Source organism: Bombus pascuorum, chromosome 7 (genome assembly GCF_905332965.1).
Source record: "Bombus pascuorum chromosome 7, iyBomPasc1.1, whole genome shotgun sequence".
Lineage (NCBI taxonomy): Eukaryota > Metazoa > Arthropoda > Insecta > Hymenoptera > Apidae > Bombus > Bombus pascuorum.
In genome coordinates, this window is record NC_083494.1 from 13,397,385 (window position 1) to 13,410,238 (window position 12,854).

At 30.5% G+C, this 12,854-nt stretch overlaps 3 protein-coding genes across 6 annotated transcripts; 2 read left to right on the plus strand and 1 right to left on the minus strand.

Moving 5' to 3' along the window:
* The first annotated feature begins 49 nt into the window (after positions 1-49).
* Positions 50-2,511, plus strand: LOC132908745 (uncharacterized). Its single transcript, XM_060963028.1, has 4 exons — positions 50-343; positions 1,092-1,170; positions 1,355-1,478; positions 1,612-2,511. The coding sequence occupies exons 1-4, from the start codon at positions 259-261 to the stop codon at positions 1,672-1,674; spliced, it is 351 nt and encodes a 116-aa protein (XP_060819011.1). The 5' UTR covers positions 50-258; the 3' UTR covers positions 1,675-2,511.
* Positions 2,512-2,887: 376 nt separating this feature from the next.
* LOC132908733 (dehydrogenase/reductase SDR family member 4) lies at positions 2,888-4,422 on the minus strand. Its single transcript, XM_060963011.1, has 5 exons — positions 4,007-4,422; positions 3,743-3,920; positions 3,436-3,660; positions 3,208-3,342; positions 2,888-3,125 (listed from the first exon to the last, which is right to left on the minus strand). The coding sequence occupies exons 1-5, from the start codon at positions 4,117-4,119 to the stop codon at positions 2,958-2,960; spliced, it is 819 nt and encodes a 272-aa protein (XP_060818994.1). The 5' UTR covers positions 4,120-4,422; the 3' UTR covers positions 2,888-2,957.
* Positions 4,423-7,855: 3,433 nt separating this feature from the next.
* LOC132908729 (elongation of very long chain fatty acids protein 6-like) lies at positions 7,856-12,723 on the plus strand. 4 transcript variants are annotated; one of them, XM_060963004.1, is made up of 3 exons: positions 7,856-8,002; positions 10,967-11,350; positions 12,024-12,723. In XM_060963004.1, exons 2-3 carry the CDS (start codon positions 11,028-11,030, stop codon positions 12,541-12,543), a joined length of 843 nt encoding a protein of 280 aa, XP_060818987.1. In that variant the 5' UTR covers positions 7,856-8,002; positions 10,967-11,027; the 3' UTR covers positions 12,544-12,723. The 4 variants fall into 4 exon arrangements, with proteins under 4 accessions (XP_060818987.1, XP_060818986.1, XP_060818988.1 ...); XM_060963003.1 differs by having other exon boundaries at positions 7,858-8,002; positions 10,964-11,350; XM_060963005.1 differs by lacking the exon at positions 7,856-8,002 and adding an exon at positions 10,664-10,759 and having other exon boundaries at positions 10,964-11,350.
* The last annotated feature ends 131 nt before the right edge of the window (positions 12,724-12,854 follow it).

Here is a 12,854-nt window from a genome sequence, read left to right on the forward strand (position 1 = left end):
TGACGATTATATCTTCAATATTCAACTCATAATATTAATATTAATACCAATACGTAAGAATCAACGCAATTTCTTGACTATAACATAACAATACCAGTTACTATGTCCTAACTTTCACATCATCGAATAGTGTCAAAGCAATCAGAGCATAGACGATGTACAATTTCTGAAAACTTTGTCACCTCAGTTCGTATTGAAACTTGATCGGTGATACTTTATCTATTGCGATCATTTACAAAAACTTTCAATCATTCCGCTATGTTTAAATTTATTTATTTATATTTTTTTATAATCCTTCCGGTTATTATAAGCGCTGCAAAAAAGGAACATAAAGTTTTTTCAGGTAATTTATTGATTTTTCTTCTCAATACATATTCACCTGTAATACTCATGTTATACGTGATTAAAAAATTTCAATGTAATTGATCTCAAAAAACCTTATCTACAGTATTATTTACAATTATTTATTAATTACTTATATATTAGTACATATAAGTACAATCACTTATTAATAATATTCAGACTCTATTCAAGACAGAATAAATTTTTATAATTAGATCAAACGACAAACTTTTTTGAGAAGTTAGAAGAATTAGTTTACTAGGTGACGCGTAAAAAATTCGTTTAAAAATTGCGATTGGTCGGAATCGTAAAGAAAATAGTAAAGGCCACCTTTTACAATCTTTTTATTTGAGCCTGTGATCTTTACTACTATCTAACTACTATTTAAAGATTTTTATATTCTCCGATGCGTTGTTTGTACGTCAACTGATTTCGATGAAATTTTCAACATGCGTGCGGTAAAGCATTGGCAAAGAAAATCGTAAATTTTTCTTTCTGAATGATCCCTCCATTACTAGTCATCAACAGTTCAACGAAATATCCTATATTATTTGAAAATATTTTGATACTAATATCCCTAAAATAAAATAAACAAAATAAGTAATTTTTTGTAATACAATCTAATATACGAACATTCAAATGAAGAAGGTCACTCAATTTTGCTCGATAAATACATTCGTTTGAAATAATTACGTAATAAATGATATACATTAATTAATGAAAATCATAGAAACAATGTCAATTTACAGATATAATTGAAAGATTAAGAAAAAAGTCAACTGATGAAGAACACGGAGGAATTATTGCTATGAAAAGACAACTGTTTCAGTAAGTATAGCACTAGAAAATTCAATAAAAATTCTTATAATAAAAACAGACAAATTTCTATTATGCTATCCTAATTAATGTAATTATTATTAAATAATAGTTGTTAAGAATAAAAAAGATATTTTTAACCAAAACTGAAATGTTATGAAATTAATGTGTAATATATACAATTAAATGTGTTTAGAGATATTTTTACAGAACATCAGAAAGATAACAAATTGCAATTTGGCTATGTTTGCGAAAACCCAGTTCAATGGGAACAAAGATTCGAAGAAAAAGATCTTCCGAATAATCGACATCGTGGAAAGGTACAGCAAAAATATTAAATTTAAGCTACTCTTAGTAAAAAGACATGAACTCAATGATTATTATAATTTAATTACATTATAATTGGTAATCTATGGTATTATTTTTTTTAAATATAAAATAATATTTGTGCAGGTCAAGTGGGCAAATATAGATGGCAGCTATGGTGAGCACTACTGGGACTTAAATCATAAGTAATCTTTATACAGAAAGTGACGAAACGTATAAACTAATCATCGTTACAGATCTGTAAATCCATTCTATAAATGTTAATTGGGACATAACTTATGTATATTTACAATCATGTATGTTACAAAATAAGCATCATAATTACTTCTCCATATGTGTCTGTTTAATTAAAATTTTATACAAGTTATTCCTCCTATATAAACAAAATCAAAGTCGTTGATTTATGATTAATCAAACTTTATTGATTCTTTGAAAATCTTATAAAATGACGAAAAAATATTATATACTTGCTATTATTTCTCTAATTATTGAAAATGTGTAGAAGATCGTAACTTCATTGTAATATGGTGCGATCAAAAAGACAACCTTATTTCAAAGAATCTTGTAATAGGTATCAGAAGCACTTTACTCTGGTAGATAACGAAGCACTCTGGTTTGAAACATATTTTATTAAACCTTTAACTTTAACACCTTTAAACTTAAATACGTAGGGTTTTATATATGTTAGTGTTCAACCAAACAGGGCAGATCCTTCATTTTATAGGTTCTTGTATATGCTGGCGTGAATCATCTTTCCTGCATAGCGCAGCACTAGTCCAGAAAAAACTATAAGCATAAACACTCTCATTTCCTCTCTGGCTGAATTAATTCTACACGAATAACATTTTTTGTACGAGATTATCCAAAACTGAATTACGCTGATCTAGTTGAGCATTTATAGCTTTTGATTAAAAAATTAGAAAACATACATTTAAATTAACAAAGCTATGCATTCTGTATATAGCAATATATGTAAAAAGAAATTATGTATATAAAATACTTGATAAACTAAACTTTTTTATCATATATATTTTTACAATATTATTTCCTAATGTCATTGTAATTTTCTTCGTCTTTTTCATTTTCCTACCTTTTTCCTATTATAGATTTTCAACCCAATTTTAGCACTATCATTACTGTTATTAATATTTATATATATTATATAATTATATATGAATATGTATAATAGTTAATAAGTGCCAAAAGTAGCAAAATCGTAACTAGGAATGAATAATTTTGCTTTTTATTGTATAAATGTTGCATGTTTTAATGCAAATCACATACTTATAAAAATATGCTTGCATCGCATATTAGTAATATGTAAATGTAACCTATTGTTAAACCATATCATAACAATATCTTCTTATATATATACAAATATATATCTTATACAAAACTACAAAACTCTATATGGAATATTTAATAAAATAGATTATAATTTTAATAATTTATAATAATTTCATAAACAATATTTAAAGTCTACTTCGCATCCCACCAGCAGCAGTAATAGTTTCGCCAGTAATGTATGAAGCATCGTCACTTGCCAAAAATGCAGCAACATTTGCTATATCATCTGGTTCACCAAATCTTTGCATTGGTATTGTTGATAATACAGCTTCTCCTGTCTCACCTTCATAAAGCTGTGTAATATTATTGTACAATATTACTATATATTATTAGTGATATAGTAAGATAGCAACAAAAGGATATAAAAATTCATACCACTCGTGAAAATTTAGTCTTTATAATACCAGGTGCTATGCAATTGACACGAATTCCTTCAGGTGCAAGAGTAGCAGCAGCTACTTGATTTATTCCTAACAATGCAGTTTTACTAACACCATATGCACCTAGTAACTGCAATATTAATTTTATTTTTTAATATAAGAATTACATAAACATACTATATATTAAATAAGATAAGATATATGATTTTTTAAATATAATTACATCAAATGGTGTATATGCTGCTATTGAAGATATAAGAATTATCGATGCAGATTTACTCTTTCTTAAAAGTGGTAAGGCTTCTTGTAATAAAAGAAATGTACTCTTAACATTAGTATCAAAAATTTTATCCCATACTTCCTCTGAAGTTTCAAAAAATGTAGATTGTGTTGGATTTGTGGCAGCATTTGATACAAGAATATCTAAGCTACCAAATTCTTGTTCAGTCTAAAATATTATTAATAAATTGTACTTTTGCGTATACTTCAACATCTTCATATTTACGAACTAAACTAAATAACAAATTTACGTTCTTAAGAAGATTTTTTCTATCTTCACTTTTTCCCACATGACATACGGTACCACAAACATTTAAACCTTCAGATTTAAGTTGTTCTACAGCCTTTTTTACATTTGATTCTTTGCGGCTGCTGATCATTACTTTAGCACCTTCTTCGGCTAAACGTTTTACTATTGCAAAACCAATACTAGAACAAATTACATTTTATAAATTAGAATATATAATTTATGTAAAAAGATTGGGATTCCAAAATGGCAGTAAATGTTATCAAACCCTTCTGTTGATGCTGTAACAATAGCTACTTTTCCTTCTAGTCGTTTACATTTCATTTTTGAAAAATTGCGATTAACTTGCTGTATGGTTTGACTTATTGGAGAACGCAACATAATTTTTCTGATTAAACTTTAAACGAATTTTACAAAAATGATACTTTGACCTGTTGTTGATTGCGTTGAAAATTCTTACGTTCATGATTCTGTTTTTCTCTGGATAGTGCTGCACCATGCGGTCAAATACCGAAGATGGCACATATTAGCATGTACAAGAACCTATAAAATTAGGAATCTACCCTGTTCAGTTGCATGTTAGCATATACAAGAACTTACGTATTTCAATTTAAAATTAGGAATCTGTCTTGTCTGGTTGGACACTAGCATAGGCAAGAACTTATTGAGTTCCACGCTACAAGAACTTATTTAATTGTCATTATAAACAGTATATTGGTTCTATGAGAAAGTTCATATCTACTTTTCTATTCGAGATAGATAAGTATAAGAATAACAAAATCGTGCAATGATTAAACTAATTGTAAGTTGCCTAAGAAAGAGAAATTAATTGTTTACCGCTTGTATATCGTTGAAATTCAAAAGGACGCTGTTTCAGGTACTATGATTAAACTGAATTAAATGTCTTATTAGGCAAGCAAAAGAGTATTTGCTTCCAACATATCATGGAACAACAGAATTAAAAGAAATTGAAGAGAGTCCAAAACATAGGCTTACGAATAGCGAGGAGATACAGAATCTCCACACCCATCAACGTAAGGCATGTAGAGGCAGGAATGACGAATTTGTCGGATAGACTAAACATGCTAGTACAAAAGTATGTTCTAAATCTACGATCGAAGAAGAGTTGACGTGATCCAGAACTTCACTAACCAAGCGCAATTGACATTGGTAGAAAATCAGGGCACAGAGACAAAAACATAAAGAGACATGAGAAAATGATGTATATGAATTATCCCATAGATTTTCCTTATATGTATATCATTTTCTGATATATTATTATATTAATATATTATTTTATGATATATTAATATGGTATAATTAATATTAATATTATTAATATAATTAATATAATTAATATATCATTTTATGATATATTAATTCAGAAAAAATCGGAGAACCTTGATAAATACGGAGGAGGGATACTCGAGAAAAAAAATCATGATAGATGACAGTTATGCAGAGAAATATACACAGACAGATCTAGGATGGATCAAGGAATTGCGAACGGAGCTAATTTTAGTATAAAGCAAGAAGCTGAACGGAGATAAGATAATATAAGTATTTGAAATAAAGCATCAATCGTCACTGTGGAGGCATTACCGATAAGCAAAGCAATTGAATATTCGGAAAAAAAGTTCCCTGAATCATAATACTGACAGAGCGATAACAAACCATAACTCAGCAAGCGTCCTGTCGGTGACAGGAGCGACAGAAGCCTAAAACTCTTAGGCAACAAAGTAAGAAACAGCCCACAAATTAGAAAAATTGCAGAGCGATTGTTGCTGGGAAATTACAGAAGAGAGACATCAAGTTGACGTGGGTGTCCACAAACAAAGATATAGCGGGGAACGAAAGAGGAGATACACGAGCAAAAGAAGTAATGTGAAGTACCAACACCAAGAGGAAGATATAAAAATTCCAATTTCAAATGTCTACAGAGAAATAAAAGAGAAAGTAAATTTCCGCAGCACGTTCCTGAAAAACTTTAGCTTTTCTTGGTCATCGACCGTCAACATTAGTGATCTTTTGTTGCCTATGCAGCATCCAAAGGTAAAAATCCTCGTCGAAAGGGAATGGTCATTTGAAGTGCTTGAACGTGGCGAATTTGTTACGGGATGCTTTCTGAACGTAGGCTCTCTTATTATTCCTGTATTCTGATACATTTCACGAGCTAATTTCCTGCTGTTTTATAAATATCGTGCTATTTTCTCATTAAATATAAATATAGATGTAAATAGATGGCAACTAAATACAATTTAAGATTAATTAGAATGTTGACATCTCTTTCAAAGAAGAAAAAAGACAATTGGATTACGATCCATGACTCCTTTGGGACCTTTTGAAAAAAAATGCGTTCAAAAGAAATGTGATTGAAGATTACGACCAACATCAATTTTACATAAATTTTATTTTACGAATATGGTAACCGGTCCAGCTACCTAGAATCAGACTACGCTAGCTTTTTACACTTACTTTTTATACATTCTGTGCTATTAGCATACGTACATTCGAACTAATAAATATTTATTAAACATAAACCATTCGAGTATGCTCATGTATGATTGTATACAAAAAAAACATGATCTCAGTGGAATTTGGATTCAGGAAATATCTATGCAATATCTTATACATTAAACACCTGAAGGGCGAACAATCGCGTTAAATTTATATGCAGCAAAGTAAATATGTAAATATTTTGGTTAAAAAACACACTCTCAGATAAGCCTATATAATCTAATATATTACAGAAGTTTAGACAAATTACAAAGTTTAATCTGATAAGCAATTCTTTCTAGATTCTACGGTGGAAAACTAATCGTGTCAAATACGCGTTTATTACCGAGGAAGGTACTATTTTACTCCCCAAAACAAAACTATAAGACACTTATATTTTACTGATTATAGTAATATTACTGAGCTTTTCGTTAAATTATTCGTTATTATCACATAAACTCAACGACGTCGAGATCGATTTTGGTATCTGTTGAAGTTATTACATGTGTGAACAAAGGAACGCGTGAATAAATTGTAAGGTAGAAAATATATTTTAATACAGAAATAAAATATATTTTAATACAGAAGTGTAGATACAAATAGGAATATAATTTGAGCTGGTCCAGATCCGCACGCTAGCAGTGTTACGCTATGACTGAAAGCCCTGGAGCCATCGTCGCCTGTATACTGTTTATAGTCTACCTTCGTCCCAGTCTTTTGTCTATACGCTGACGATGGCTTCAGTGTTTGAAAAAACTAAATCGACCAGTTATAGAGTTTTCTTAGGAGTGGGTAACCGCTTCAATAATATCACAAAAATTTCATTAGAATTTCTAATCTACAATAATAAGATGAATTGCGAGAACGTATGTAGCGATGATATTGCAAAACATCGTAAATTACACAAAATGTTATTTTTTGTTGGCGCAATAAAAAAAAGAGTAGATATTTTAAAATAAAAATAAAAATCCTTAATTTTTAAATATATTGGAAAGGTCTACATTTCGAACAACCTATTTCTATACGTAACCGACCACATATCTTACTTTCTAATATTCGCGCTTCATAAATTTTGCCTATAATTGTGCTCCCATACCAGCGTATGGATTAATATTAATATCACCGACCACGGTCACTGAAACTTTGGAATTACAACAACAAATTTTCATATCCCATCGAAGATCGTAAAATTAAACACCCGCTAAACAGTGTAATTAAGAGATTTATCTTTTAAATGTCTATGTTAAGTTAAGTATTTGTGTTTCAATTTTAAGTTGTGTTAATAGTTTTGTCGCCGAATGTGGTTGTACGAATGTGTTGAATGTAGTAGAACGAAAAGTAGTATAGAAAAGACGAATACCCAACGCGATGTTTTGTCTACTTGTTCGTTTCTTCTTTTTCGTTTATAGACATAGGACGCATTACTTCTTCTCATATCGTATCAAATATACATCATATACTATGCATATATGTAATCATATTTGAATATCATATTTGCATAAATATATGCTAAGATAAGAAAATATACTTTTTCTGAATGTATCTATCGAATGTATCTACCCGTATCTATACATATTTATATATTATCAAGAGTGGGGTAGTTATTGAAATAGCTAGGTAGATTCTGAATTGCTTATTACCGTCTATCACTTATCATTGCGGAGTGATACGTTCGCAAAGAGAAAACTTTGTTGAACTTGGATGCGGGAAACGCTTGCATAGAACCTGAACATCAAAGTGGATTATTACATCGAAGGAATTTTGAATTGTAAGTAGCGACATTCGAGTACCTACTCTACTTTTCGACAAGCAAATTAACGATCGTGTTTCGAAAGTGCAATATAATAATATAAATATACGAGTATAAGCACGAGCATTGAGATGCAGAATTTTCTGTGTAGCAAAGTAAATAGGAGACGAAAAATTTTCGCTAACATTCTCTCGAAACGTTAATAAGTTTATTAACAAATTTATTCGGTGCGAGCCTTTCATGTCTAGAAAAATGTATAATTGAATTAGTGCTATGATGTGTGTAAACTTTATCTTTATTGAAATCTTGTGTCCTGAAATTTTAAACGTTTCTATATTTTATAAGTTTTAATATTTTACAAAATTTTAGAAATTTACAAGTATACTATACGTCGATTAACTGGGATCGAGTAGCGAATAAATGAAGTAATATTAGGCAGCACAAAGATTACTTTAATAATTTAAAAGCGGACGGCTTAAATTTGTCGATTGGCTTGATGCGTTCTATAAAATTGGTAGAATTTTAAATTCGATATTATTTGTTATACCGATTTTCGAAAGGAAGGAACATATCTATGCTCGATTATGTATATTTTTTTTTTTTGTAACTTTCTATATCGAATATAAAACACTTGAGAAACCAATTTTCAAACACGTAGTTCTAATCCATGCTTGTTTATTGGCCCGTTAATATTAGTTTATTGGCATTTCATAGCACGAGAATCGGTTGATAAGCATTGATTTCATCATGTAATCACCTGATACATTGCTGCAAAACGGTAGAGCAATCCTATTCTTGAAAACTTCAAATCCTGAAGCTGATCTTTCATTTTCGAAATGTAGGCGCGTCTTGACATTTTATTTCAAAATAACTCGGATTATAACAGTAAGTAACCATCTTCTTCGATGATTTATCTTCAAATTTTTAGAAGTTCTCCTGGCAGCTTTCCAGGCTGCTTCTATGTCGATTAATTGTCACATGCGATAGGGGTAAAAATATGAGAGTTATGATTATTCTCCCAGAAGGAAGCAGCTTTCAATTTGTCCTGATACTTTATCGTTCTATCATAGACTCAAAGTGCCAAGTTATTTAGGTCTGTTACGTCTATTATTCTGTGTTGAGGTTGACTGATAGAGGAATGAGTGGACGAATTTGTAATAGGAAAATATATTGAAATACGTACAGGTATAGTGTATGCTGATCCAGATCCTCACTCTTACAGTATTACAATACAATAGGAAGAAGATATGATAGGGGGCACGTTTATATATTTATAGCAAAGGACATTACCAAAAAATTAACCTTGGTGTGTAGCTCTAACTAAAAGCTACAAGAAACAGCAATAGAAATCTGCTTATAGCTCTTTTGTTTCTGGACTTTGTAATCCAAAACAAAATTTATATTGCACAACAATATGGGTCTCTTCTTATTTTGAATTTTTTTCAATAAATTTTATTCTCTTCGTAACAGCGGTTTCCAGATCACGGATATATAAAAGAAAAGGCGTGGAGTTTTTCTTTAAGTAATTACTTCAACATTCTGTATGACCCAGTATAATCTGGATTGAATTTACTGGTGCGTGTCCCCATCATAAGCCTGTACTGTGCATTGCTGGAAAAATGATTAACTGGACGAGAGGTCAGGGATACATAGGTATTGTTTTGTATCGTTCACCCTCAAGTGTTGGACTGTGTTGTAGTTTATTTGTATATGTAACACTTTCGGCAAATACGCATGCTTATCTTTATGATTGCATTGTGTCTATATGAAACAGGTAATCAAATTTGCGTTTCATACGTTAGTCATTTTTCCAGCAATGCACAGTACAGTTGAGTAATTTCGGTTTCCGCTTAATGTGTCGTTAGATTTCCAATAAAACTGGTGTTTTTTGTTATTTATATCGGTAATGCTGTTAAAATACTAATTCAATAAGGGGATAGTGATGTCTCCCATTACAAAAGAGCTCAAAAATTTTTTCGTGATTTTATTGCAAATGATATTCATTGATATTCATTTGATATTCATTCACTTTTTTTGCGAAACTTAATGATCTATTCTATCGGTAATTCTTCGCAAAAAAACAGTAATTTAAAGCACTGCATAAAACGGTTATAGCAATCAATGGCATAAGTATATGACGTAGATATAAAAAAACTCATTACGATAAGCCATCAAACAAAATGACTTAGCATATAAATTATAAATCAATAAATTTTTTTAAAATACATTTTTATTATTGTTATCTCAAAACGGGTATTACTTTCTGGGCGACCCTTAAATTCGCAGGACCGTTTTGATATCACTCGATTATTACGCATGTTATAAGATTTAAAAAGGAAATAGCATAATGAAAGCTAACTACTGGCACCGGAGATATTGTAGAAGCTATAATGCTTCATCTAATTGACTTTTGAGTTGTTGACCAAGAATTAGTATGGCGTAGGGTTACTTTTCGAGTATTCAAGTGTTGCTATGTCAAGCGTAAAAATCGTTCAAAGATAGAGCGTGCGAGAATTAATAAGCAATAAATCTCTTCCTGCGAGAATTCCCGTAAATTAGCTTGTGTTACGTCTCAAATAATTTTTTTACTTGAATTAATTCTCGACCAGTAATAATTTATTCATCGCTACCTAGTGCTTAAGGCATGATCTGACACAACCAGTTTTCCATTCGTCGCGTTAGTAATATCAGCACAAGTACTAATTGAGAACATTCCTGTTAGCTATCTGACTAATTGCGAGATATATAATATAAATTTATAAAACTGTTACATCGGTTAGTACCTGATCAGTGAGCTGTTGGAAGATGGATTGTTACATTTTTTAAACCAAAGGGCATCCGCAAAAATTCGTAGTGCGCACACGGAGTAGTAAAAGCTGTATTGGATCTTTCTTTTGCATCTACTTCGATTTGATGGAAACCACTAACGAAATCAAAAATGGTAAAATATTTCAATAATTGCCTTTCCTCTCTTTTCAGCAGATTGGTGACATAGGCAAAGGCTGTGACTTCTTTTTAATTTTTGACGACCAACGGAAAAAAGATGGACAAATTGGATTATATGCCGATCACCACACCTGATTATTCATACGTCTTTAACTTCGAAAAAAAATTCGCTTATTTGGATACTGTTGCACGGATTTCGAACCACTATCCGTATTGTTTCTGCTACTGTCTCTTTTATATTATCCTAATTTTTGCCGGAAAACATTTCATGTTCAGTAGACCAAAGTTCGAGCTGAGAGGAATACTCTCTTTGTGGAGTGCATCGCTTGCAGTGTTCTCCATTTTTGGATTCCTCCGGCTAGGATCAGAATTATATCACGTATTACGTTATCATGGATTTCAACATAGTATCTGTATCAGGTAGGAAATTTCACATTTATATCTTATTTTAGTTATTAAAATAGTTTCAATAGAATAGTAAATTCAGAACTAATTGCTACTTAAACGTTGTGTATAAAATAGTTTTTATGTTAAAATTTCAAAGATATTAAAACAGATATAAGTATCTTAATATTTTTATGCAGAATACGAGTAAAAAATACATCGGTCTAATGTACAAAGAGCTTAGTTTCGTTAAAAAGTGCCACTCTTACCTTTTATTTTTTTAATAAATATAATAATATAGATACGTTTTAAATAATAAAAACTTTATTACAACAGAAAACTACAATTAACAGAATAATAACAAGATTTTGTTGTAACATATATGTGCGTTACGATATGAAGTTTTATTTATTTATAGATATTATGGTATGAAAATTCATATTTTATTAAAAAATTTCGATGCCTCCTCTGGCAATTTTCTCCCAGGAAACCACTGATCTTACAAATTCTTTCTATCATTACACGTTTCGTTTAAAATAATTAAAATAGAGATTTGGGAAAATGGCTTGGAATTTGATCCTATTTAGCTAATTTATATTTTAATGCTAGAATACTGTTGCATTTTCGGCTATGAACTATTAATTAAAACAATATTGCAATATTTACAAAATATTAATTCATAATAAGAACGTAATTATGTTCTTTTCAGTCATATGACATATGATTCCGTGATGGCTTTTTGGTCCTTATTGTTCATTCTATCAAAGATCGTGGAGTTTGGTGACACAGCCTTCATTGTGCTACGGAAACAGCCATTGCAATTTTTACATTGGTACCATCATATAACGGTTCTTCTTTATGCATGGTTGTGTTATATAGAGGATGCACCATACTCCAGATGGAATGGCGTAATAAATTACTTTGTTCATTCTTTGATGTATACCTATTATGCTCTAAAAGCAATGCAATTCAGTCTATCAAGATGGTTTGCTATGTTGATCACTATGCTACAGACACTACAGATGGTGTGGGGTTGTTTTATAACTATTACGACTTACAACTATATAAAAAACGATCAAATTGACTGTCGCGTTACATCCTACAACGCCAAAATTGGTCTGCTGATATACTTCAGCTATTTCATTCTCTTTGGCAGATTCTTCAAACAGGCTTATCTAACCAAGAATTGCAGAAAAATAAAAGAAAGCTCAAAGTATTCTCAAGACTAATTAAAGACACATTCTGGAAAACTTTCTCAAAGAATGCCCTACAGTGGCGTTCCTTGAAAGCATGTTGTTGGAATCTGTCAAAACTTCTATGGAATTCATGAAACTGGGTATATAGTAAATAAATAAAACTTATTTATTAACTGTAAACATTTTAATAAAGATTTGCGATTTTATTTATTACCCTTAAATTTTTTTACATTCTTTAAAATAGAATAACTTTTTAAAAATAGGGCCAGATTTTGATTTTTCCTTTCTTTCCTCTCTCTCTCTCTCTCTCTCTTTTTTTTTTTTTTTTAGAAGGATCAGGTTAC